The sequence below is a fragment of the Mus caroli genome, unplaced genomic scaffold, assembly GCF_978045245.1.
Source record: "Mus caroli unplaced genomic scaffold, Mus_caroli_1 scaffold_11, whole genome shotgun sequence".
Lineage (NCBI taxonomy): Eukaryota > Metazoa > Chordata > Mammalia > Rodentia > Muridae > Mus > Mus caroli.
Window position 1 is genome coordinate 10,979,563 of NW_028227266.1, and position 27,452 is coordinate 11,007,014.

Genomic DNA, 27,452 nt, shown 5'->3' on the forward strand with positions numbered 1-27,452 from the left:
ATATCCCACAGAACCAGTGACTGTCAGCAGCGACTTTATTGAGCATCTGCAAGGTGCACAGCACTGTACATAGTTATGGTGAACATGGTTTTGTCTCACGCTCATTAAAGTGTTCATCTTCCTGATCTTGCAGGTTTTCTTCCTGTGCTGCAGGAAACGGGTCAAACACTCTCAGTGTGGTGCTTGCTATGATACATCAAAGCACGGATTGTGCCATGTTTTTCCTACCATACTGGAAACTCCTTAGAGATGGAGCATTTTCCACCTCTGCAACCTTGATGAGCAAATACATGTTGCTAGGTAAATGGATGAAGGAAGAGCAGAGGATGCTTCCTTGGGGTTCCTTCCATTCCCTAGTTTGCACTGGGTGGAAAAGGCACTAAGGGGGAGCAGCGTGTCTGAGAACATGGCTGGCACAGGCTAGAAAAGCAGCTTCACAAATGACAAAGTTGGCCAACGTCCCCAAGGGCCTGAGAACAGAATGAAGCCACAGCAAAAACTCCAAGCTGAAGACAGGGTTCAACTTCCTAAACCTCCATGTCAGCAGCCTAAGTAGCCTTTTGGGAATGGGCCATCAGCCCAGAGAACTGGAAGGACTTTAAAAACAAATACAGCTAGTTCCAGTGAACCAGAGGCACTGCCAACAAGAAACTCCAGAATGAAGGGTCTCAGCCCTCTAACCTGAAGGATATATTTTTGTCTGTTTGTTTTGTTTTGTTTTTTTGAAACATTTGTCTTATTATCATTTCCCATATTAAAAAAAAAGTCACACAAAAATAAATAACCAGACAGCTGAATATGGCAGCAGGGGGATGGGTGGAGTGTTTCCAAATGATTCCTTATAAGGGGTTTGTGCACTATGAGTGCCCTCGTAGGGCCTCTCAGAATGCAAATTATTCACTGAAAGGGGAAGGGGGCTTCACTGAGATGCAGTCAGCACAATATCTCCTGTGAATACCTGGCATTTCGTTAACCATGCCACATCCAGTTGATACAGAGCCAGGAAAATGCTAGTTACAGCCAGGGAGGCACACCCTGGTGTGATGGGGTGTCCTAGCTCACCATGACTGGCTTCCACTAGCCTGCAAGCAAGGTCAATACAGCCTCCTTGTGCCTCTGGGTGGGACTCATCAGTGCCAGGGTAAACCTCACCCTCCCATTGACAGAGGAAAGTCATGGAAGGTGCTGCCAGGAGCCTTGATAAAGGGTGTGCATCTCCTGAGCAAGGGCTCGTCTGCTGTCCAGACCAGTGGCTGTCATGGCCGCATGGAAGCTTGCTGGCTGCTGCTAGTCCTCTCTGGTGCTATTCGAATCTTTTCCTGCAGAATTTAATTCCGGCTCCACACACATTCGTTCCCCGGGAACAGCTGGTGTTCTGCCCCCTCTGTGGTTTCTTTCTAGACTCCAAGTCTTTACAACTAATTTGCAGACAACCATGGGCCACGTCCCCAAGTTAAGTGGACACTTGGCCCCTCTCTCCTTCGTAGCAACTCTTTGGAATGCTAAGAAGAAGATACGAGAAAATCCATTCTCACCGTGGGAATATTTGGTTCCCACAAAGCAAGTTTGGCTCCTTTTGTTATAATTTCTAGTGCAAGATTTAAAATAATAAGTGATTGATCAAAACTGGAAATAAGCTCTCAAATTTAACTTGCATTAATGAAGGACTGATAGATTTTTAGCCTCAAACACACTATAAAAATAACGATCTAAGAGATAATAATTCTTAAATATGTACATACATATACTTCTACCCAAGTGGACCAGAATGTTTTTCATTTTTTTTTCTATTACCTAGATATTTATAACAAATAATTGTTTCAGGAGAGAAATCAGACTGTTTTATGGTCCTGAATACTCACTTGATGGATTAGATGCTGCAAAATATGAAGTTTCACATTAGATTAACATGCAGATCTTTGTGTTTCATGTCGCCAACCAGTGATGTAATCTAAGTTGGCCAAAGCCTCCCTAGGCATGCCCGTGGACACACAGCACTGCTTCATGCTGCTTCCGCTACACCTGGAGGGACCAGCTCTACTCCAACTGGGGCTGTATTCAAATTTTATCGTAATATATTTGGCATAAAATGTTTATTGTGACCCAGCAAAATTGACTTTGGGAGAAAATTAAACTCAACCAAGCTCTGGAGACCTAAGTAAAGGTCAGAGCCACAATAGATGCTATCTCCATGAGGGAGAAATTTCAACAGAGCAGTCACTGGCTCATTGCTAGAGTAAGCTGGGTAGGAGAGGAAGAAAAGGAGATGCTGAGACTGGACAACAATACTCAGATCTAGTTTGCCTTAACTCTCCAAGAGTATTGGGAGACACAAGATACCATTTCTCTCAGCATTTAATGTCATCCTCGTCTTCCTTATTTATAATCTTCATAAGAAGCCTGGGTCATGCCAGGTGTTTCCCTCTGAGTCGGAGCGCACTGCTAAAGTTAGCAGACGCAGGGAAGCACAACTGTATAGTTGCAGACGCACATGGAGCACGGCATTAAGCCTGCCCTGAACATTCCTTTTAGATCAAATTTAAAGCGTGTCATACTCTTTTGCAGAAAAATGCACACCTGCTGGGTAAACATAACATAATAGCTGACAAGGAACAGAAACCTACTGTTTAAAAAAAAAATCAAAATTCACCACAGTGGACATTACTAGGTTTTTAAGTTCTATGGCTCCCCGGAATTGTCTAAAGTAACCTTGTAGCCAATCCGCTTGAAGACACTAAAAACAATCTGAAACAAGCCACCTACGGTGCCAAAAGCAGTGTCAAAGAGGAGTGAGAGGGTGCCACCCAGGCCCACAGCAATGTCCTTGCACACAATGGGAATGGCCCCCACAGTATACACAGGGAAAGTGGCTACATCCACAAGGACTCGGAGAGGGATGCTCAGAGCTCGGCAGACAGCCTTCAGCAGACAGCAGAGGATCCGGAGGAAAGCCCTGATGACTTTGGCCACAACCTTGAGCACTTTCCAGGGAATGCTCACCAGCTCTTGTCCAATGGCCACGAGGTATGAGACAGTGGCTTCGCCTAGATGGTATAGGCAACTCTCAACAGCGTTTATTGCCTGCTTGGCAACCAACCAAAGGAGATGGACTATATTCCTTAAGACCGCTGTAACAAGGTAATAAATTAACTGGAAAAGCATAATGAATGGGGTAGCAAGGAAACCCAGGACTTGTCCCAGAAAACTGCTCCCTCCCTCTGGTGGTGCTTCTGGGGACAGCAGGGCAGACCTCTGGCTTTGGGTGCTGGCGAGGGGACTCATGCTCTCTTGAGACTGCAGAGACCGCTCCTCATCTTGGACTTGGTTGACCACTTCCAGAATCTTCTTCATCTTCTCTGTATCTTGCTCCATCTCACCACAGTTGTCCTGGAACAGTTGAGGCTTATGAGGAAGTAGCTTCTCAAGGTCTCTCAGCATCACATCTTCTATGACATCAATGTCCTGGGTGTGCTTGATGAAGCCCATGGCCCAGCCTCCTCCAGGGGCTGCACAGCAAGCTGCCAGCCAGACGAATTCAGGGATAGTCACTTTGCCCTTAACGCTGTGCTCTGAGGGAACAGCCCCCGTGAGGATATACAGGTCTTTGCCTTCACTGCAGTGTGGCATCAAGGCTCGGTCCATGAGGCTGATGAGATTCATGTGCCATCGTTCCTGGAAAGACTGGGTCATCGGAACTGAATTTGTGAGTGGGAATGTGGCCACCTGGAGGTCACTGTTAAGAGGAAATGGGTACAGCTGTCCGATTTCATAGTCAGAGTCGACGTAGTCTGCATTCAAGGCCTGCTTGCTTCCCAGATTGTCCACTGAGGTGACAGCGTTGGCCTCATCAATGACCTCCTCGAGGTTGCTGTCAGGGTCATCAATCTGAAGGAAAGAAGGCAGAGCTGAGATTAGCTCACAGAGGTGGGAGAATCACCCTAACCACCTGCCCAAGCTCCAGGGGCATCCTGCCCTTCCATCACATCTTACCCTTGGCTTCTCAAGACAAGTTTCTTAGACCTATGCGTGCGTGCGCGCACACACACACCATTCTAGTATCCCTCAATGCTGGTATTTGAAGTCCTCAAATAGGATGCATCCTGCTTCATGTTCTATGCCTTCCCCACCTTTTACAGTCCTGATGACTCTTCCCAATGTATGTATATACATGCAGGTACATGTAGGGTATATGTGCATATAAGCACATGCATGTGATATCAGAAGATAACCTTGAGTGCCATTCCTGAAGAGCAAAAATCCACCTTTAAAAAAATTAACTTACAACAAATTAGGTTTCTTTTTTTTTTTTTAAATGGTTTGTTGTTCCTCTTCTAGGCCTTGGTTTTGTTTGTTTGTTCATTTGTTTGTTTTAAATTTAAAAAGTTTCATTTTTATGCTATGTATTTCTGAGCAGTTATATGCAGTGTGTACAGATGCACACAAAAGCCAAAAGAGATCATCATCATATCTCCTGCAACTGTGTTTACAGGAGGTCATACACTGCTGGTTATGGTGCTGGAAACAGCGTGGGTCCTCTGGAAGAGCCACCCTTCTATCGTGCCAACCTTGTTTATTGAGACCAAGTTTCTCATTCACCTGGGGTTCACTAACCAGGCTGACTGGCCATCAAGCCTCAGGAATTTGCCTGTCTCTATCTCCCTTGCACTGGAATTACAAGTCCACGCCATCACATCTGGCCTCTTTAATGTGGCTTTTGGGGACCGAGATTGTGTCCTCAGGCTTATTCTGAAAGCACATCACTGGCTGAGCCATCCTCCAGGCCTGACATGTCTAAGACTGAACCCAAAAGGGCATGGGCCTTCCCAACTCCTATCCTGTGATATTCTTTTAAACTTTCTTCCACTTTTATATTAACTGATGTTTGACTTAATCTCTCCATGATGCTTACTATGATTAACAAGCCAATAAATATATATACTATATGTCAATTATACTATATAGATATATCTTTTCTTCTTTCTGTAAAGGTACTTTTGTAGTTCAACAGTATAATATAGACATAGATGTACACACACTTATAGATAGATGGTAGGTAGGTAGGTAGATAGATAAATAGATAGATACTTAGATACATACATAGATACATACATAGATAGAGAGACAGAGAAAGAGAGAAAGAGAGACAGAGAGAGACAGAGAAAGATTGATAGATTGTTAGATAGATATAGTCACTTTGCTAACTAAAGGGCATAAGAACTCTGAGTTAAAGACTATGTTTTTCTTTCCCAAACTAGACTGTAAACTCCTTGGTATCAGTGACTGCAGTTTTGCTAGAGGATCCTGTCTAAGGCCTGTGGACTTACTGTTCACTTTTAGGCCCAGAGATCATAGTGACAGCATTTTTAACAACAAGGGCTATAACAAAATCTAAAATGTGAAGTAGATGATAATATATTCCCTAAACATCTTGAACCCTTTAAAAAGCACTTGCAATTCTGGGTAGTGTGTGATTTGAAAGTATGTGCTATAATATGAAAAGCAAAGGCAAGATACAGAACTAAATGGTCGGGGCTAGAAAGATTGTTAAGTGATTAGCTCTGGCTACTCTTGACAGACTCAGTTCCCAGCACCCATATATTGGCTCATGTCCATCTGTAACTCCACTTTCAGGGGGATCTGATGCCTTCTTCTGCTGTCTGAGTGCACCGGGTTCACACGTGGTACAAACAGACACATGCAGGCAAACACTCATACACACAAAATAAAATAAACAAAAATTTTAAATGATCATAATTTTGCTTAAAAGCCCCAAGCTATCCCCTCTTTAAAAAAACAAAAACAAACAAACAAAAAAACCCAACACTTTTAGAAGGATGCATGTGCAAACACTGGTTGGTTGATTCCTGGATTGCTAATATTTCCTTCTATTTTTTGGTCCCTGTACTACCCCTACTTACAAATCAAAACAAATCTCTTCTTGCTAACTGACTCCCTAATATTGGAGCTAACACAACTCCCTAGATCACCCTTCAAACCTCCAGTAAATCCAGGGCCATAGGGTTTTGTCACCAGCCTAGGGCAGGCTGACTGAGTTTGCCTGGCTCTGCTGCGGCCTTTCCTAGTGTAAATATGGAGCAAGTGAGTGTGAGGACCCTGCAGGCATGAAGCAGGTATGTCTGCCGGAGCTTCCCACAGTCCTCTCAGTAGGCTCATTCCACTTTGTTACTCCATCCTCCCTGGCCTAAGAAGCAATGTGTCTAGATGTTCCCCGCACCCATCCCATCCCTCATAGGAAAAAGATAAGAAGCTCATTCATTTTGCAAGTCTTTTGTCTCCACTTTCTTACAGCTGAAAGATATACCCTAGGAAACAGTAGCTTTGCTACTGAGTGGGGAGACCAAGACACAGCATGGTCAGGATCTCTGGGTGAGCATAAATCCCAAGCTTTAAGATGTTGCTTTTGTATTCATTTACTAGAGTAGTTCGTTTGCACGGAAGCTGCTTAGCTCTTCTAGAATTCTGCATATGGCTTCTGGTCACTGTTAGCAGAGCACAGACACCCTACTGAAGTGTCTTCAACGCCAAGGGCCACCGAGGGATAGATTACAGGCCTAGGATGTGACCAGAGAATCGGGGTTCTTAGATGATGAAGGAGATAAAGGCTAAGAGAGGGGAGAGGAGAACGGAGAACAATGAGAGTCAGAGGTCATAAACATCCTGGCATTGGGGAGAAACTAGGACTGGACTGACTCACGGCAAACTGCAAGCTAGCCTTGCTGCCACCAGTCACAAAACTCGCAGTCACGGGGATCCACAGAGGACACTGAGCAGGGTTCAGAGCACGGGGACACTCTGTTTGTGTTCTGACCACACGGGGCTCGCTGGGCCCCACAATTCCTGGATCTTTGTGGAGCCTGATAATTTTAGCTTTTGGGGGGGCTCCATGTGTTTTATCCTTCCAAGGACCTGCCCATCATTTCAGGAGGAAACAGGAGGCTTCAGTGACTCTGGACTAGCTTCAGAATTTCTGGACTAGCTTCCTCAGTTCAGAGTTTCTCATGCAGAAGGGAGGACAGAGCTGATGCTGAAAAGGACAGGGGCTAGCTCTAAGCCACTCCCACAGGGTCCACTCCACACTCCTAGGCAACTCCTCACAGTGTGGCCTGCAAACCAGGGCATCTTGCTGGACTTACCAGGACTGCAACCCTTTCTCAGCTCAGCTCCCAGCTGCTTTTGTTGAGTTTCCATGCCACAAGCATGCAGGTGGCCTTTACTTCCTGACCCTGGGCATGTCAATGGTCCCACTGGCTCCCTATAGATCCCGTTCACCACTTATTACATAGTTTCTATACCTAAGAATTTCATTTCCTTTTTGCTCAAATATGAATTTAATTTTTTAAATTATACATATGCGGTGGCAGTCGGAGAACTTCTCCAGTGCTCTGGCTTCTGACCAGTGCTCGGGTCTAAACAGCATCTCTTCCGCTGACCTTTGACCTTATCCATTTTGTTGGACATTCATCATCCCCAAGTGTATCTGAGCTGGCTGTCAGGGTGCACACTTTTAGTCCTAGCATGTGGAGGCAGATGCCCACAGATCTCTGACTTCAAGACTAGTCTGGTCTACATAATGAATTCCAGGACAGCAAGAGTTACATAGAGAGACCCCGTCATTAAAAGATGAAAAGAACTTACTTTGCTTAAATCTCTCTTCTCAGACTGGCTGCTTAGGGGGCTAGAATGAGCATGTTTTAGCACCTTCAGTGAAGGTGCCAAGAGTTTAACAGAAACCCCACAGGTTCTAATTTGCTTTCTGTTGCTGTCACAAACACCATGGCCTAAAGCAACTTATAGGGGAAGAAAAGGCTTATTTCACCTAATGCTGCCATGTCACAGACTCTCATGGATGAAAGTCAGGGCAGAAATTTTAAGGCAGGAGCCTGAGACAGAAGCAAGGAAGGATGGTTGTTTGCTAGTTTAAACTCAGATTTGTTCAGCTGGCTTCCATATATAGCGGAGGAATGGGGCTGCCCGCAGTGGGCCCGGCCCTCCTAGAGCAGCTAGTCATCAAGACATTCCTGAGCCAACTGTGTAGGCAGTTCCTCAAGTGAGGCTTCACTCAGCTGACTGTAGGCTGGGTCAAGTGACAACCATCATCATCACAGGGGTATGGGGACTCCCAGACTGTCCCCAAGTCACATAGGGCAACTTTTGAAACACAGGATTCTATTACTCAAACTGAAAAATAGTTGAGTGTGGGCAATTCAAACAGTCTTAATGTACTCTCTGGCCTGCTGTCACCTGGAGGGCAGATGTATTTTCCGCACCCTAGAGATCCAGCTTAACGATCTGCTTACTGCAACTGCAGTAAATTAATGACAACAGAGATCCCTGAAGACGACACGATACCTACGACAGAAGAGGCAACTTCAGCTTAAGTATAGTCTCCAGGTTACACCGCCCGCTGGCAGCCCTAGATTTGCTGGTTCCCCAGGGGCATCTCTGTAGGGAGAGAATATACAGAGCCTAGTCTGCCTCCCAGCTGACACCATCCCTCTGGACTGATGATGTAATTTGATGTAGTACCTGTATTTAATGGAATGTTTTGCTCTAAGAGCGACATGTTAAATAGGTTTTAGAAGAAGCAGCTGTCTGTATTACTAGTCTACAACCTCACAAATAACCTTAAATAAATTCCTTTTCAAATTTAGTACCAAGAGTGTTTCTCAACAAGCTTGTTTCTTCCTTAACAGATATTTAAACCCATGATTTTTAAACCCATGGCATATCTTTCATGTTAGGTTCAGTTTAAATAGTATGCCAAATTTGTGATTGTATTGTTAGAAAAGTGAAGGGTTGATACTTTAAAAAGATTATGAGAGGGGCAATATCTGTCCATTAAACAACACATATTAGGGCGGTGTATTGTGTGCGACCTACTGAAGGAATACTGCAATGGGATAATGATGACAGCCACGACTTACTGACCTATAAGAGTATTATTCTAGGTCTATTATAAGAGCAGGAATCGGTAAGTTCCTCAACTGAGCTCAGCACTGTGTGTTTGTCCCCACAGGAATAGGACATTGGGCAGAGAGGGTTGGGACTGCCGGAAGGAAGGCAACAGTTTTTAGTGTTACTAAGGCCAGCTTCAGAGAGCATGGACACTACCTACACATGTATACATACATAGTGCACACACATACTATATGCTCATTCCTATGCCACATACACCAGGGTCATGAACATACATGTACACCAGCATATTTGAAAGCCAAGAAGAAAGTCAGTTCAACAGACTGAAGGTTTAGTCTACTCTTAACCTTTGTCTGCCTGCATCATAATGAAGAGTCAGCCTGTATAGCAGGCTCAAGGTAGCAGGAGATCATATGGGACTGCGGGAGCACATGGGAAGTGCCAGCTCCTGCGGGAAGGCTCTCCTGAGAGGAGGGAGGAGGGGGGCTGATGAGGATGGTTCCTGGGGGATGTCGAAGTTAGCACTGACATCACAACATCCAGGACAGAGCACAGGGAGAACTCAGAAGGTCAATGCACTGAAGAACCAACAAAGGGGAAAGAAAGGTGTAAGGGTCAAGCTAAGCATGCTGATGGGCAGCTGACCAACATGGAGGCGGAGCCTGGGCCGCCGGCAGACATGGAGGCGGAGCCTGGGCCTCGGGCAGACATGGAGGCGGAGCCTGGGGAGGCTGAGGAGTTTTAGCAAGATAACTACTATGAATGAAAAGAAGCTGTGTCCGGCTACACACAAAACCTCCTGGAAGGTTTCTGTGTTTGCAGAGATTGATGGACAAACTGGAATTTCAGTACTGTGGAAAAGCTGAAATTTCGTAGGTTCAGAGGCTTTATCTTGGGTTGATTTTAGCCTTCTGGGACAGACATTCTTTTCCAACTCTGTATCTAAACAAAACCCTCTTAGACGCTATTAACTTAATTCCATCAAAGAGCTAAATGTGTTATCAGACAGCATCTTACATCTGTACAAAAGTTCCCTTCACTTCCATGAACCTGCCTCTCTGCCACACCCAGCAATGTATTTTAAACTTGCCTTGATTCAGGATTCTTTTTATTCTGTAAAACTATATAAAAAAAAAAAAACCTTGTGAGACTACTTCCATATTGGAACATGAACTTTTGAGTAACCTAAATGTGTCTTTCAGGGCCACAGTCACTCAAAATGGCACCAGAATAAGCTATCTCTTACTCCGTTTAAGGCACAGTGTCACATGACTTTTATTTCCAGCAGTAGGGAGGCAGAGGCAGACAGAGTTCTGAGTTCAAAGCCAGCATGCTCTACAGAGAAGGTTCAAGGACAACCAGAGCTATATAGAAACACCTTGCCCTGAAAAAACAAAAACAAACAAAACAAAAAAACAAAAACAGAAACAAAAGAAAAGAAAAGAAAAAAAGAAAGAAAATGAAAATGAAAGAAGGATGACAGCCGTGGATCTTACATTTCCAGTCAGTCCCTGCCAAGTGCGTTCACCCATCTGTCTGAGCCGCTGAACTGAAGGGTCAAGGCTAGTGTCCAACGGTCTCTGCTACACACCTGGAAAGACAGCCTACCCACAGGATGCACGCAGGATTCATCGCAGTTTACAAGAGAGACTGGGAAGAGAGCAGATTGTCCTTTCTCTGTTGCTGCCTCACCAACTTCCACTAGGAAAAGGCAGTGCTGAAGAAGAGCCATCAAAGTGGATTCTAAGCTTGGATGGGCTGCCTTGGCAAGGGGGGAGTTTCCTTCCCCTTGGAGAATTTAAAGCTGCAACCAGATAAGCACTCATAGGGGAGCCGACCCAGTGAACACCAGTTTAACTGGGGACAGAGTCTTCCTACAACCTTGCTTTATTTTTATTTTTTAATAAGTCTTGAATAATAGAGCAGGCTGAATGGTGTGTGTTCTGCTGAATGAGGATGATGAGCAAGTGTGCGCATGCGCATGCGCGTGCGCGCGCGCGCGCGCGCGCGCGCGCACACACTCCCTGTCCGTCACCACTGGGTAGAAGAAATCCCTCCTTACCAGGAAGGGCAAGAACCTTGAACTAGAATCATCAATCAATAGGCTAGATGATCTTACCAGAACTGTCTAGAGCAGAAAGGCTCCCTGTGATCCAACACTGGATTTAACGGTCTTTGGGGCCAGAAGGCTTCCATCCAAACATCTCACTATGGATAATAAGGAACTGCCTTTCAACAACAACAACAAAGATCCAGGGAGCCTCAAATAGCAGCCTTGCTGCAATGGATGGAGGAGGGACAGAGAGGAAGCCTTCCAGCTCCCAGGAAAAAGGAAGTACTGACCCACGCATAAAGAAATAAGCCTGCCTAACTCCCTATTAGGAGGCATCTGTAATTCCGAATCCCCTGAGAACAGAGGCAGCTGCAGAGGATTTAGATGGATGCTAATGTTCTTTCTTCTGCTTTTTTTAGACCCAGAAATCAAGAGGTTTCCATTTCCTGTGCTGAGTGTCTGGTACTATAAAGGGCCTACTGGCCTTCTTCCTGGTGAATCACCTTCCTCTGGGCTCCCTGACCACACACACCTTCCTGCTTTGGCTTCCAGCAGCCAGCCTGGCTGGGCACACCCATGAGTTAAGTGCTGTATGACCTGCAAGGATACTCAGACCACCTTCTCATCAACTGACTCAGAATCACTGGGGCAAAAGAAACCCTTTCCACTTCAGACTTTTTTCTTGAAAAGAAATTAAAATAGAACACACCAATTCCAAACTGGCCAGTCAGTGTTGGAAAGGAGGCCCCAAGAGGAGGCCTGCACCAGGGCAAGCCAGCTCTCTGGGGACTGCTCTGGCTGCCCCTGCTCTTGCTGAGGTCCCCATTCAATCTCCTGGGAGCGTAAGAAAGAGACTGGTTCCTCTCAGGCCTTTCCAGCTTGCAGAGTTCTCTCAGGTTCCAAGCCCCCTTGTCTTGGGTTCCTTCCCTATGACACAGTCTCTTTTGCACTGGACATTGTTTGCCTTTCCAGAGCAACTACTTTGACAGTCACTGTGGCGCTGAATTCCGGGTGCCAGGTAAAGTTAGGAGTCCCCATTCCTAACATCTGAAATCGCTAAGTCTCCCAAGTCGGTTCATCTGCAAGCACATCAATCCCCGTTAGAATGCAGATTCCTGTGTTCGATTCATGGAACCCATGAAGAAGAGAACTGTTGCCCCCAAAGCTCTCTGAGTGCCACAGGCATGCCGTGTTCTGCACACACGTGGCACGTGCACCTGCACCTACCCCCACCAGGCAGAAACACAAACACACATATATTATTTAACTTGGGAGAGAAAACAAAACTTTAAGGATCACAGTCATCTTGTTTCCTGAAATTTCTCAGCCTGGTTCCTTTGAGACCTGAGTAATTTGTCTCCTTTCCTGTGTCTGAGAATCCTCTAGTGTATTCTCATGTCAGACCCACCCAACCCCATGTACCTGTGCATGTGATTAAAAGTAGTTGAGTCTACAGTTCTTGCATCAGTGAGGCTAAATATCAGGGACCCTGTTATTAGAGAATCCAGTAACCTGGAATGGATAAAGGGCAGGGGCCTTGTAGACAATGCAAACTTGTAGATGACAGGATAAAACTGGCAAAGCAAGCGCAGAGGCAACTTGTCCTGGTCCTTGCAGCTGGGAGATGAGAAGAGCACTTCAGAAGAGAACAGCAAAGGACCTGGCCAACAATGTGCATGGGCACAGGACTCCACCTGAGGGACCAATGTCAGTGCCATCCGAAAACTCAGAACATGTTTATGGACAGCATCTCCATATCAGATTATCACTATAATGGAGCGCCAAAGCCAACAAGACCTTGCCTGACACATATTGTCTTAGTCAGGGTTTCTATTCCTGCACAATCATCATGACCAAGAAGCAAGTTGGGGAGGAAAGGGTTTATTTGGCTTACACTTCCATACTGCTGTTCATCACCAAGGATGTCAGGACTGGAACTCAAGCAGGTCAGAAAGCAGGAGCTGAAGCAGAGGCCATGGAGGGATGTTCTTTACTGGCTTGCTTAGCCTGCTCTCTTATAGAACCAAGACTACCAGCCCAGAGATGGTTCCACCCACAAGGGGCCTGCCCCCTTGATGACTAATTGAGAAAATGCCTTACAGTTGGATCTCATGGAGGCATTTTGTCAACTGAAGCTCCTTTCTCTGTGATAACTCCAGCTGTGTCAAGTTGACACAAAACTAGCCAGTACACATATGAAGCACTGGCTTCCATGCTAACACTGAGATAAAGGAAAAGGAGATGGGATGGAAGTGGAATGAGGAAGAAATAGGGAAAATGTGGACATCTACCTTACAGACTGCAGGGCTTTGAGCAATAGTGACTCCTGATCCTATCTCCTGTTCTATACAATGAAAAGACAATAGTTCTCTTTGTTGCAGAGACATAGGAAAGGGAAGGAGGGTGGGGCTGTTTCTAGTCATCTGTGAGTCATTTATTTTTCTGAAAGAAAGGCAGGATAGAGTAGACTGCATTTGAAGCCCTTAGCTCTTCTATGTCTAAGTTAAGATATGCAGTAAATTGTTTCTGCTTATCTACAAATTTGCTCACTGATAGGGCCCATACAGCCTCTTCCTGGGGCACAATGATTGCTTGAGAGGCATCTTTTTTGAGGCATCATAGAACCTTGATTACTAAGATGACGAGTATGAAATGGTGCGTGTATTTCTAAATACAATGGAAATTTCTGGACAGTTGCACACACATATCTACACATACACAATCTATGGTTATCTTTGAGACATGAGATCTGTTTTTTATATGCTTTGAAAATCTCAAAATAAAATTTGATCATAAGCATATGTTACTTTTGTATACACTGAAAGATCTAAATAGTATAAATAATGACTACAGGGCCACCATCAGCCAAAGGCTTGGCTGAAAAATTCTCAGATCCACCTTTGGCTGCTGGGCCCTACAGGAGTTAGGACAGCACTGCTTTCAAACAGCACTGACACAGCTCAAAGCACAGGTGCTAAGTGCTCAGCAATCAGTGACATTTGTTATCCACAAATATACTGAGTATTGGTGTTGCACTAGATCAGGGGCTAGAAATTTACATGCCATGAGCCAATCCAACCTGCACATTTTCATAAATAGGGTATTTCTATATTGCCTGTGGCTGCTTTCTTAAAATAAAAATAGTTGAATAATTGCATCAGAGTCATCTGACCTCTGCCACCCAAGGCCACTACCCCCAGAGTCAGACAGTGATGTCTAATGAGGGGCTTCGATAGCTCTGGCCTGTCTCAGTATGACCTGGGGTCAAGTCATTTGGTACTCAGTCACAGAAATCACTGTGTGGTTGTGATATGCTGGCAAAGACAAGTGTAGGGGTGACATTATAGAGTATTTTGATGTGGTGGTTTGAATGAGAATGGCCATAGGCTCATATGGTTGAATGCTTGGGCCTCAGTTGGTGGAACTGTTTGGCAAGGATTAGGAGGTGTGGTCTTTGTTGGGGGAAGTGTGACAGTTGGGTTTTGAAGTTTCAAAATACTTATGCCATTCCCAGTATGCCCCCTCTGTCTCCTCTTATGGATCAATATGTGAGCTCTCAGCTGCTGCTCCAGCCCTCTGTCATTGTGTCTTCACTCTGCCATCATGGACTCTAGCTCTCCAGAATCATAAGCTCAATTAAACTCTTCTTTTCCAAGCTGCTTCCCTTGGTCATGATGTTTAAACATAGCAATAGAAATGCTAGCTAAGACATATGGGCACTTGACTTTGCTAGGAATATTACAGAACGCCAAAAGCAATACACAGAGATTGAAGTGTACACCAAAGCCATGTGAAGGGACATATGAAAGACATAGAAGTAATAACCAGAATGAAGTCCTGGTCTCCAGAGCTGAGAGCATGGCAAAGCATGTGAGTCCAGATAAGGTGGGAGGAGGGCAGTGGCAGGCAGGACAACTCTGTGGGCTGTGATAAGGAGCTGTGTCTTTATCAAACAGAAATGGGGCACCCTGAAGAAAGGAGGAGAATGTTCTGAGGACTTCTCTAGCTTTAAGGTAGGGCAGAGAAGGGCCAGTGGGGCCAGGAGGGATGGGCTGACTTTAACCTTCAGGAAGCTGAGTTGCAGCTTTCAAAAGCTGGGTGTATGAATCTCAGAATTGAGATGGCAAAGGTCATAGGAGTGAAATTAGTGCAACTCAGGTGCAAAAAGAAATGCCACTGGCTGTCTCAAACTGCCCTCATCATTTTAATAGGTATGTTTGATGCTGTTTCCATGACAGCAGATACAACACAAATACCCAAGAATGAGGACAAGACATGAGTACATAAACTCGGCTTCCTTTCCCCATGCTTTCATTTCTGTTGACACAACGGTGGATGTTCAGTCTTACAAGAACACACATGCTGTAAAGGTTAGCTTTAGCTAACAACACAACCTAGAATCACCTGGGAAGAGAGTCTCAATGGGGAATTATCTACACTGGGTTAAACTGTGGATATCTGTGGAAGATTGTTCTAAGTTAATTAATGTGGAAAGACCAAGCCCATTATAGGTGGCACTATTCCCTAGGCAGAGGGTTCTGCGCTATATAAAAAGTGGAGAAATAGAGCTGAGCACAAGCGAGCGAGCAAGCATGAATGTATTCATGTCTCTCCAGTCTTGACTGTGGATGTGCTATGACTTGCTGTCTGAAGTTTCTGACTTAATTCCCACACAATGATAGACTGTGATATGGAATTATGAACTCAAATTAACCTATTTCTTCCCTAAATTGCTTCTTTTCAGGGCAACAGAAATGAAACAGGTGGGGGCCATTTTCTTAGAAGGTCCTGTTCAGTCATGTATACTGGCCCATTCAATCAGCAATTGGATTTGGCTCTATTCCTTTCCTCTGTTAAGATAATGACCTGCAGGGTTCCTGAGGCCCCACTGCCCTCTCAGAATTCTACAGGACAGCATATCTGCCACGTTGAAGTGTGGATTAGGATCAAGACGGGCTCCTGAAAGATGCAAGCTGTCAGTATGCTTCCTACAGTCATACAGGGATGTCGGCACTTTGGTAGAGGTGGGAATGGCCTGTGTTGAAGTCAACTTAACTCTTATATAGGAAGAGGCCACCACAAGGGGACAAGAGACAAATAGACCCCTGACCCTTAACGTGCCACCTGTTAAAAGCATGCATTCAACATCTTTATTATAAAACTCTAGGCCACAAAGTAGAGTATTTACTGACCCAAAGAATCCCCTTCCAAGTCAACTAAGTTAAAATTCAGGCACCCCAAAATAAGAAAGAAAAGGGGAAATAAAAACAAACTCAACTAACTCGGCTTCCCTTGCTTGGTGTTAGCTGATAGCAAAAAGACTAATCACTAGCCTTGGGTTGGAGCTGACACGAAAGGCATGGTTAACTTGGTCTGCTAACCATGAATGCCACCTTTTCCTCTTCCTTGTGCTTTCTTGCCTGCTTAAGCACTAACCTTATCAGACCAAACCACAGGGCCGGGGTCCTACAGAAAATGGATCGTCAGTTCCTAGATGAAGTCATGAGCCATGAGCCCACCATATACAAAGCCAGAATGGAAACATCCCTGAAAGCCGTGCCCTTGCCTGAGGAACAGTCACCAAGCTTCAGGCTTCCTCACCTCGAGTCGAGCAGCCTGGTGATAACTTTGGCCACAACCTATTCCCTTCACCTCTCAAGCTGAACTGCCCATTAGTACTTAGCCTGCCTTGTATGTAGTATGTGGCTCCATCTCCTTTCTTTCTTCCACATTGCAAGGCAGTTCTGCTCTGTGTATCACTTCTTCTGGTCCTTGAGCTAAGCTCACTCCATTACTTAGTAAGTGTCAGAATATGCTAGGCTGGCATGGGTTTACTTCCCTGAAAAGCGAGACATCCTGCAGGGATGAAGAGACAGCAATCTTCACTGAAACCTTGAAGGTGTCTCATATTTGAAATGTCTGAACCACCACACACACACACACACACACACACACACACACACACACAGAGAGAGAGAGAGATGACTAATATAGAAGCAACAAACGTATGTAATATGTACAATTTTGAGGAGTTTTGGTGCACATGCACACCTTGGTGTCGACGTGCAAAGGTGGCAAGCACGTGTAACACTGTTCAAGGATTCTTTGTGTCTATGTGGATTTTGCTGCAGTGAAGGACATGAGATCTATCTTCTTTAGATGACTAGTTATAGCGACAACTTTGGAGTTTGGTTTCTTTGATAAACACAGACACATTATAAGAATATGTTTTAATTTAATCCCAGGTGTGGGGTATGGGGCTGCTTCAGACTGTCCACAGTAGCTGACTATGATTTGCCTTGTGCTCTAGCAGGGGTACAGTTTTGCCAGCTGTAGATAGTTCTGAGATTGTGTGATGTTTGGAATTCTGGGGACTTTTCAGAGGGTATATAAATGCTAGAGCCCCAAGAGGTGGTGGGTTGCTGGTTGCTGTTGGTTGCAATTAAGTAGTTGTGTGCAAAGAAGAAACAAGAAGAAATTAGATATCCTGCCAGCAAAGATCAAACTTGTCCCAAGGAACTCAATGCCCCTAATCAGCAGGAAGTAGTCTAACAATAATGCCACCTCTTTTCTGACCCCAGGCTTTATTTAAGGATCTCTTCTCTTTCCTTTTTCTCTCTTATCTACAGTTAGGGGGTTAAAAGGATGGAGAAGAGTGGAAGAAGGAAGGATGCACAAAGTAGAAAAGACTAGCTACAGTTAATATTAATTATAAACTTGAAAAAATTAGAATTACTTGAAACATGGGCCTCTGAGAATTGTCTGTGGGGGATTATTTTAATTAGGTTAAGGTAGGAAGACGCACCCATTGTGGATGGTACCATTCCCTAGGCAGTGGATTTCAGTATGCATGAGAGTAGAGAAAGCAAGCTGAGTGACACCTTGACTTCCCCGCAATGATAGATTGTAACCTGGAATTGTAAACCAAATAAGCTCTTTATCCTTTATGGCTTTCAGCAGAGCAACTATGAAACAAAGAAAGACTATTAACCGCTCTTTCTGTGTGATGAACAGCATCACCAACTGTAGGCTCACACTGTACAGACTTCTAGGAAAGTTCCATCCAGTGTCATTAAACTGTACTCATCAAATGGCAGCCCATCCCATGTCCCCCACCTCTAGTAGCCACGATAGTGTCCTTGCCCTTTCAGGCAAAACCAGCTCTTGATATGCTCCTGAACTGGCTCTTCCAGGACTGTTTCCTCAGTCACAGGAATCCCACTGCATCATCCACAGTTCCACCCATCCTCCTACCCCAAGATCCCTAGTCCTTTCTTCAAAACACATTGCGAACCACATTGTTGTGTCACAGCCCTCCAGACTCTGACCTAGCAAGTCTCTTGCTGAAAGACAGACAGTCCTAACTAGTCTCCATTTCTACTCTTAATCCTTTAAGACTGTTACGGCAACACTGAAACCATTCTAGTAAACATGAGTTGAATCCCAGTGTCAGCCTCTGCTCGGAGCCATGCACGAGGACTTTCCATTTCACATGGTGGAAAAGCCTGCTCCTTGCAGCAGCCCACGGGGCCTGAGTGATGCAGCACCCTCCCCACCTCCAGAACTCATCTCTTGCTAAGCTTCCCACAGGCAAGCTGGCCTCTGGGTTCCTCCTCATGCAAGGATCACACATACCAGACAGCCTTTGCACTTACAAAGCCCTTTGCCTGGGATGTTCTTGCCCTAGATATCTACTCAAATGGCTTCCTCTCTCCCTTACCAAAGTTATATTCTCAATGACATCTTTGCAAGAAAACCCCTTCAATGCTTCACCTTTTCCTGATATGTTAATTTATTTTTCTCCTCAATATTTAAAACTACTGGTATGTTAACTGTTTTTAACTTACTCATTTTACTTCCCTCTGTATCCTTTATCAGATAATGGCTGCAGACAGCAGGTAATGCTGCCTGTTTGGGTCACTGATCTAATCTCAGCAATGATGTATAGCAGGTGCTCAGTGAACTTGAGTAAAGGGGCTTGGTGGAAATGATGTGTGACTCTGCTAACAGTGGGGCAATCTCCACTCAGAACAATCTGAAATCAATGTATAAGCTAACTCAAACATAATGTTTAGTTTATATGTTTAAATAATGCCTTCAGAATGATTCCTTTAGGGTAAGCTACACTCCATCACGGTACAGAGTCAGTAAAAGCTCAGCAGGAGAGCTGAGTGGCCCGTCCACACACGGCTCAGCGTAAGGGTCAGTTTTCTCTGCCCATCACTCCTTCCTTTTGTTTTTTGTTTGTTTGTTTGTTTTTGTTTTTGTTTTTTTTCTTCAGACAGGAGCTCATGTAGCCCAAGATGGTCACAAGTTTACTATGTAGCTCAGGATGACCTTGTACGAAGTTGATGCTCCTGCCTAGGCCTCCTGACAGCTAGGATTACAGGCAAGCACCACAAGCCCACATTTCTCTTCCCTTTCCATGAACAAACAGACACAGCACCAAGAGAATGGCTGCTGTGACTCATGCCAAATTTTGTGGAATGAAAAGGAAGGAGCCAGCATAGTGAATAGGAAATGCATCTCCTATGAGGAAAATTCCAGTTTCCCTTGATGGAAAACTCCCCAGAGGCAAGAGCTGTACTGCCTCAGTGAGAAGCCCAGATATTAAAATGTTCGTGTCTCATAAAAAGCTCTATCCAATCATTGTGAGCCAAAAACTAAGCCATCAGCAATCTGAAGCAGTGATTGTGAGAGCCACCTGTTTGTGGTAAAGCCAGAAGCTAACAAACAAACAAATAAACAAAAACCCAAACAAACAAGCAAAACCAAACTGGTTCAATTCAATAAAGCAGCAGATATAATCAGACAGCTTGAACTCTGAAGAAAATTTGAAAATATTTTAAGTGGGAAAAAAAAAACCCTAATACTATATATGCTAATTATACTTTTCCCTGACCTTTCCCCACCCACTCAACTCCACACCCGTTCTTTCGCTCTTTAAAAAAACCAAACAAACAAATATTTGGGGTGGGGGTGGCATGGGTAAATGTCATAGGCCAAGGCAGTGGGGTTAGTTCTCTCCTCCCACTCTGTGCGTTCCAAGGATTGAACTCAGCAAGTGCCCTTAGCTCCTGAGCCATCTTGTCAGCCCAATTGGCAGTTTATGGCAGTGGCATGACAGAGAAGAAATGGAGCTAAAAGGTTCGATCACTCAGCACCAGAGCAGGGCAGCCTAGGCTGAGTGACCCCGGATAACATAATTAGCCACGCCGAACATGAGTTTCTTAAACTATAAAAATTGGGTCATTGGGGCCAAGAGTTATTACATCATTAAAAAGAAAAGTGTGATGGTAAAGACCTTTTCTTTTTTTTTTTTTTTTACATTACAAGAGAATTTGATTGGCATACAGGACACTGTCTGGATAATTTAACAATGGCTGTCTTAAGACCTTTTCAAGAAGTAAAGGATCAAGCATGGAGAGTTACCACTAGGTTATAGAGGGCAAGCAAGCCCTCAGTCTGATCCTAAGAATGGCCTGTAGATTAAGTCCCACGAATGATCCAATGTAGGAAAGGGCTCTGCTCTCTGAGGAAGCACAGGTGATTTTTCCTGGAGTCCTCCCCAAGTCCTGTATGTCCAGCCTCACCCAGGCTCTTAAATGCTCTTGCTCATTGTTTATTTGTGACACGACACTTCTTGGTTGCTCAGCACCAGAGAGAGTGGAGGAATCCCAGGTGCCTGTCTGTGTTGTAGGTTTCTATCACTGTATTCCACCCATGTATGCACCCATGCATCCATTCATGCACACATCCGTCCATGCGCACATCCATCCATGCACACATCCATCCATGCACACATCCATCCATGCACACATCCATCCACGCACACACCCATCCATGCACACACCCATCCATGCACACACCCATCCATGCACACATCCATCCATGCACACATCCATCCATGCACACATCCGTCCATGCACACATCCATCCATGCACACATCCGTCCATGCGCACACCCATCTATGCACAATCCATGCACACATCCATCCATGCACACATCCATCCATGCACATATCCATCCATGCACACATCCATCCATGCACACATCCATCCATGCACACATCCATGCAATTTTTCACTCCTTCAGGCTCTCCCCATACACGCACTGAGCACTGACATGATGTAGGATGTACAGTCTTTGAGATTACTCATAGTTCTTTGTGGGAATGCAAAAAGCACCCACCTAGTCCAGTATGTGTACAATTGTGATTACCCAGAACCCTTTAGGCCTTGACAAAGTACATACATTAGTACTTACTATAAGTTTCTACAGTTCCAGTGCTACACTGCATGCTTACTACACGGGCTTGTGTATTGCCTCCGGGGAACCCTACACTACAGGGGGCGCCTCTATTGCCTCGAATAAACAAACAGGAAAAACAGGGGTGGCAAACACAGGTCCCACATCTTGCACACGGCAGGCCAGGAATCTGAACTAAACCTTTTATCAAGAAGTAAGGCCCATGTCTTTTGCACCCTCTACACAGAGACTTAAATGTGTGTCGGATTCTACAATTTGATCTCTGATGCAATGAAGAGGGGGCTGAAACTGCACTACATTAAATGTTGTGGCCAACTGTTTCCAGGTGTGTAGGCGGGAAGCAACTGTCAGAAACTAAAGACAGAGTACTTGAGGTTCTAAGTGAGACGACTTCATTTGCATTTGCAAAGATATGAAATTCAACTTTCCAAGGCCCTCCAGAAACGTCCCATCACTGCAGAGCCAGCGGAGGTTGAACAGCATTTTCACATCTGCATGCATGTTCTCACTTGCTTGTGACAGTGGAAAAGAGGAAGAGGGGATATTAAGATTCTCATGGAAAAGAGACAGGAGAATTTCCAGGTATAAAAAAAAAGAGCACCAGACTATAAGGAACGGGTCCTGTGTTCAGATACAACCTGTATGGCCCCAGACTGCAATTAGACATGCGCCAATTCCTTCATGTCAATAATGAGGAGACAGTGACAAATCTATCTTTGTGTATCTTTTTAAGATCAATAGTGTACACTGTCATCACTGATGGTGAGGCCAGTCCCTTCAGTGTTTGTTTATAAGACAGGGTCTTTCATATTGGATTTGGGCACAAGTATTCTTTTGAAAACACTAGTATCAGATACAAAAGCAATTTTATCTGTCATCAAGGTGTTGACCTTGTTCCTAAAATCTAACACTGCTCTCAGATTCTAGAGTCTTGGGTGTCCACAAACACGAGGAGGTTTTTCCCATCTGCTGCTCTCCAGCAGACCTTGGAGTTTTCTCTGTTTCCCTCTCCATTGTCCTTCAAAGCTTTCTATCAATAGACTGTAAGGCTGGGGACCCTGAGGCCTGTGAGCTCAGATGGGAACCAAATCATTGCTCAGATTCAAGGCCCAGGGCTGGTGCTGGATAGGAGGCCACAGAGAAAGGTTCTGGGCTCTATCCATATACATGTGTTGACAGCAGGGCTCCTTGCCAGCAATCAGGACAAGTTCCTGAGCCAGAGAAGCATACCACCAAAACCATCCAAGCAGAGCCACTGACAACTGTGCCTGAGTGACCCACCAAGCTCAGGGTTATTAGATCCATCACTGATTAGGTTCTTTCTATTTGCTAAGTAAGCTCTATGTATGCAAGAATGAGTAACCTAATGTCCAACATCCTCAGCCAGAATTCTAGGGCTCAAGCAGGGGAGACAGACAGACAGACAGAGCAAGCAATTACAAAACATTGCAGTAAATACAAAAATGAAGAAATCAAAGCTGGGCATGGTGACATCCCAGCATTCAAGAGACTGAGACAGGATGATCCTTTAGTTTGAGGCCTGTCTGGTCTACACAGAGTTCCAGGACAGTCAGGGCTATGCAGAAAAACCCTGTCTCAGAAGGAGAGGGAAGAGAAGAAGAAATCAGCCATGGTGTCTCACCATCCCCATACTAGAGGTGGAGGCAGGAGGATGGTGAACTTGAGGACAGCCTGGGCTACATGGCAAGACCCTGTGGAGATGGAGATTAGCAGAGGAGAGCCTAGGAATGTGGTCCTAGCTTAGGGGAAGGGTCTATTCTGTTGGAGAGTACTTTGGGGAGAAGTTATTCCAACAAAGATGTAAGGAAGGAATGGGAGAAGGTGAAAGGTCAGGGTTCATGGGAACTGTGTAAGAACGGCATTCCAGCAGACCACAGGTAATGCCAGCCTTGCAACATTCTCATGAAGTATGGTGACAAGACAGATAGAGTCTGGCCAGGAACTAGAATTCCCAACACCCAAAGGCTCTTGTAAATCAAAGTGCTGGGCCTGCTGCTTGAACTTTGTCCCCAAGGTGTTGCTATTCAACACCTTAAAGGTTTTAAACACATTTCTGCATCTTCCATTCAGAAGCCTTCTTCAGGGGAAACTGCAGGCTGCCCAAGAGCTGCCCAGCTGGGCTGGGTGCCATCCTGCCTGACGCATTGTCCAATGCTGAACTCACTGTCTGCCTCCTGGACCTCTTGATCATGCTGACCTCATAAGGTGATATGGGCACAAATGGATTGGCAATAGAAGCTACTTGGAAGCATCTAGAAGCATACAGAGCCCTGAGCAGGACTTACAGTTAGGCATTGGCTCAGAGGCTGGTGTTGGAACAGAAGTAGGAACAGCTCCAGAAACCACCTGCATTTCTGTCTCCTCCCCTTCCCTCCCCTTCCCTCCCCTTCCCTTCAGTGTTCTTTGGATCCCCTTGTTGACTTCAAGGTAGGGTACTGTGGAGCCCACCATGATGCAGAGAAAAGCAGCCTCAGTTCTCAGCCTTGGCAACTCTCGAAGGGCATGGCGTGCTCAACTTGTCTGTTCTAAGACAGTCTCATGTAGCCCAGGCTGGCCTAGAACTCACGATGCAGCCTGAGGATGACCTTCACAATCTGAGCTGAGTGCTGGAACTATATGGGTGACCACATTTTATGCAGTATTGGGGGTAAAAAAAAATATATGGCTAAGTGCATGCTGGGCAAACACTCTTCCCTCTGAGCCACAGCCCAGGCCTCCAGGACTGTTCGGAAGTCAGGACATCTCACAGTTCCAGCTGCCCTTAGGAACTATTCCCTTTAGCTCTCCTCCCCCGGCCCCTTACTCCACCCAGGGTGCCCACAGCCTCCTTGCCAAACACTGTTCCTTATGACTCTCTTAATAACAGGTCCAAGTCTCTGCCTAAGTCTCCTTGGGTGACTCCTTCACCTGCTCCTCCCTCCCATGATTGCTCTTTGAGTCCTTGGGTTCCGGGGCTCATGATCCAGTATTAGTTTACCTGCTCCACTCATTCCCAAGCAATGATCCAAGAATCTGCCACACCCATCACATACAATACCAGTCTGAAATTCCTTCTTCCTCTCTCCTGAACCCTGCTAATCCTTCCACACTCAGCACAAATGCCAACCAGACCCTAAGCTTTCCCCTATCACCTTACCAACAGATTAAATCTAACAGGACTCTGTTTACCTTGGTGAAATTGTGTGTCTTCTGAGCATCACAACAGCAGCTAGTATTATGGGTCTCTGGAGAACTTGGAGACCACACCAGTCAACAGCTATTTTTGAGGAAGCAGGATTTGAATGTACACAGGGAGGCAGCAGGTGGTCACTGGGTATATTCAGTATTCGCAGGACTTCACCCCGTTATGTTTGTCCCCTCTAGCCACTAATGAACTTAATGAGAATGGACTGGGTTGCTGCTTTCTTCCCAGACCAGGGGTATATAAAGAACTTCTAGGGGTACACTGAGGGAAAGTAAGTTTAGATTGGCACATATCTTCCCTATATGCACAAGCTAAGAACTCTTTCTACTGGCCTGAGCTCAGAGATCCTTACAGCAGGATGCTGGACACAGGAGGATGTAAGAAGGTAATATTGGTGCAGACTGCCTGAATCCTGCCTGGCCAATGGTAGCTGAAAATATGACCAAGGTACAATCCATACTTTCAGGTGGAGACACCTGAAAGCCAGAAGCTTTGTATTGGTGGCCGGCAGGAACCAAGGGCTCTGGGGCACACAGGGCTGGAAGGCTGGGGAGAAGTCAAAGAGAGGCAGGACAGGGTGTCATACTGAGGAGACCTGGCAGAGCAGAGCCAGTCAGCAGTTTCTGTATGGCCCATAGAAGGCTTTCTCCGTGTTTGATCCCTGCCACCAGACAGACCCAACACTGTGAAAGGTCACTTGATTGCAATGGTCTGATAATCTACAGATACAAAGAGTCAGGAAAAACTGGTTTGTCCTTTCTGCGTGGATACTACCCCCACTGAGCTTCCCAAAGTCCTTGCACTGTCAGAAGCTTTCCCCTAGCAGAAAGGGCAGTGATTTTCTAGCCTCAAGACCAGCTCACTCATCTCACTAGCTGGGTGGTCTTTTGCAAGCTCCTTCACCCTCCTTGACTGGAGCTGCTTCCTGTAAAGTGGGGTGAACTTGCCCACCGCCCAAATGTTGCTGAGGGGATGTGGGCGGGCCTGGGAAGCTTAAGCTTCCCGCGGATCTGCCTGGTCTTGGCCACCAAGGGCTGTCTCCCAGTCCATGTTCTCTACTACCCAGGAAACCAACCAGACACTGCAGACGTCTGAGCCCAAGAGGAGGGAGGGCCATCTCCCCGGGGAACCTCCCGCCCCTGCGGCTTAAGTGGAGACTCCCACCCAGGCAAGGCAGGCTGAGTTTGGGGATGGGGAGACGCAACTTCAGATCCCGGTTCTCCCGAGTCTTGCTTACCTGCGGCTCCAGCAGCCCGCGCTGCTCGGCACTGCGGGACGCGGGGCGCGCAGCGCGAAACGCGGAGAACACGGGGATGCGGTGGCCAGGACTGTACAGAGTGGCGAAGCGCTCGGAGCCCGCGAAGCGTTGACAGATCCTCACGTGCGCTTCGGTCGCCAGCCCGGCGGGCGGTGTCCCCTTGTAGAAGAAACGGTCGCATTCACCGAAGCCCGCTTGCTGCGGGAGCAGCAGCCGGGCCTGCAACAGCCCTGCCAGGGCCAGGAGGCCGCCCAGCGCCAGCCAGCGCGCACAGCCCATGGCGGCCTCTGCGCGGCCGGGCGCCGCCAGAGCAGGGAAGTCCGCGGTGAGCTTCTCTGGCGGGGCGGCTCTGGGCCAAGGCCGCGCCCCTTCTCCGCCTCCACCCCGAAGATGGCTGCAGTGCTCGGCCGCGGCTTTCTGCGGCTGCACCCACCCCTGGAGACCGGACACCTGCCGCGGCGCTGCTGTGTGCCAGAGCTCCCCCTCCGCGCTGGACCGGCTTAGCCCAAGGGACTGTCCCCAGGGCTGGCGCTGAAAAGTCGGACCTTGCATGCACCAGGTTCCTCCGGGATGGGGAAATATCCGCAGAGGAGACCATGCCTACCCTTCTGTATCAGACCCCAGTTAAGAAAGCCTGTGAAAGACGGGTTTTTGGTAGAGGCAGGGGGATCCGTAAGACCCTGCTTCAAATATAAATGAATAAATAAATAAATAAATAAATACTGATAAAGGAAGTTCTTAGGTAAACAGCACAGCCTGGCTGTGGTTTACTTGGTATGAGCATTAGATATCAAACCGAAACTCAGAAGGGAACAAGACAGCCAACACCCTGTATTCATCCCACTGCTCACATGCCTCTGCACACCCCCACCTTGAATTAGTAGAGTGATAACCGACAAGAGCAGGATCTCTGTTTAGTGAGCCTAGTAGTAATTCAAAACAAAACAAAACAAAACAAAAAACACAACATGCTGTTTACGGAATCACTGAAAACCCAGTGTTAATCCACTGCGTGACTCCTACAGGATTTTAGGATACAGTGAAGGAAGTTGGCCTGAAAAGATGATATCTGAACTGATACCCTGAGGAAGGCAGCCTCAAGCTGGACTTTCCCAGAAGGGAAAGAATGTGGGAGGAACTTGAGACAGGCTGGTGGAATAAAGAGCAGAGGAATCTGCCTGGGATGTGAGCAGAGTGATTGACTAGGACATAAGAAGCCCCGGGTCCCACTCCCACTACGGTAAATAACTAGCTGTGGTGGTGTGCACGGGGACCAGGAGTTCAAAGGCAGAATGGGCTTCTTGGACCCTGCCTCAAACTGAAGTAATTAATTTAGTTTAAAAATAAATAATGACTTATATGTTTTCTCTGAGCCACTAATGGACTGTAAACTGAGGTCTGGAAGCAACAGTATACATTAGGTTAGGGAACCGAGAAGGGCGACTTAGGCTTGTAATTCCAGAACAGAGGTTAAGACCAGCCTGGACTACAAATCAAGACCGTCTCAACAAACAAACAAACAAATGAATAAGTAAAACATATCTCTGAAAGCTTGGATCTTTCTACCATATATCCAAGCAGAGACTGATGTCCTGGAGTGGTCCAGAAGGAATGAGCAGCAGAACCAGGTTGGGGAGATGGCTTCATGGTCACAGTGACCGCCATGTAAACTTGGCAGTGGGGGTCCAGATATAAGCAAGAGGATCTGTTTGCGTTTGATGCACAGAAC

The 27,452-nt window shown here is 46.0% G+C and overlaps 1 protein-coding gene across 1 annotated transcript; it reads right to left on the bottom strand.

The window, feature by feature from the left end:
- On the bottom strand, positions 1 to 26,226 carry Endod1 (endonuclease domain containing 1). The gene is made up of 2 exons (XM_021172921.2): positions 25,703 to 26,226; positions 1 to 3,885 (listed from the first exon to the last, which is right to left on the bottom strand). The coding sequence occupies exons 1-2, from the start codon at positions 26,000 to 26,002 to the stop codon at positions 2,680 to 2,682; spliced, it is 1,506 nt and encodes a 501-aa protein (XP_021028580.1). The 5' UTR covers positions 26,003 to 26,226; the 3' UTR covers positions 1 to 2,679.
- Between the last annotated feature and the right edge of the window lie 1,226 nt (positions 26,227 to 27,452).

What these genes read in the sequence shown, in the direction of transcription:
- Endod1 (XM_021172921.2), bottom strand. Translation starts at nt 26,002, where the DNA reads ATGGGCTGTGCGCGCTGGCTGGCGCTGGGCGGCCTCCTGGCCCTGGCA. An exon ending in GCGGGCTGCTGGAGCCGCAG is followed by an intron (nt 3,886 to 25,702) that starts GTAAGCAAGACT and finishes TCTTTCCTTCAG; the next exon opens with ATTGATGACCCTGACAGCAA.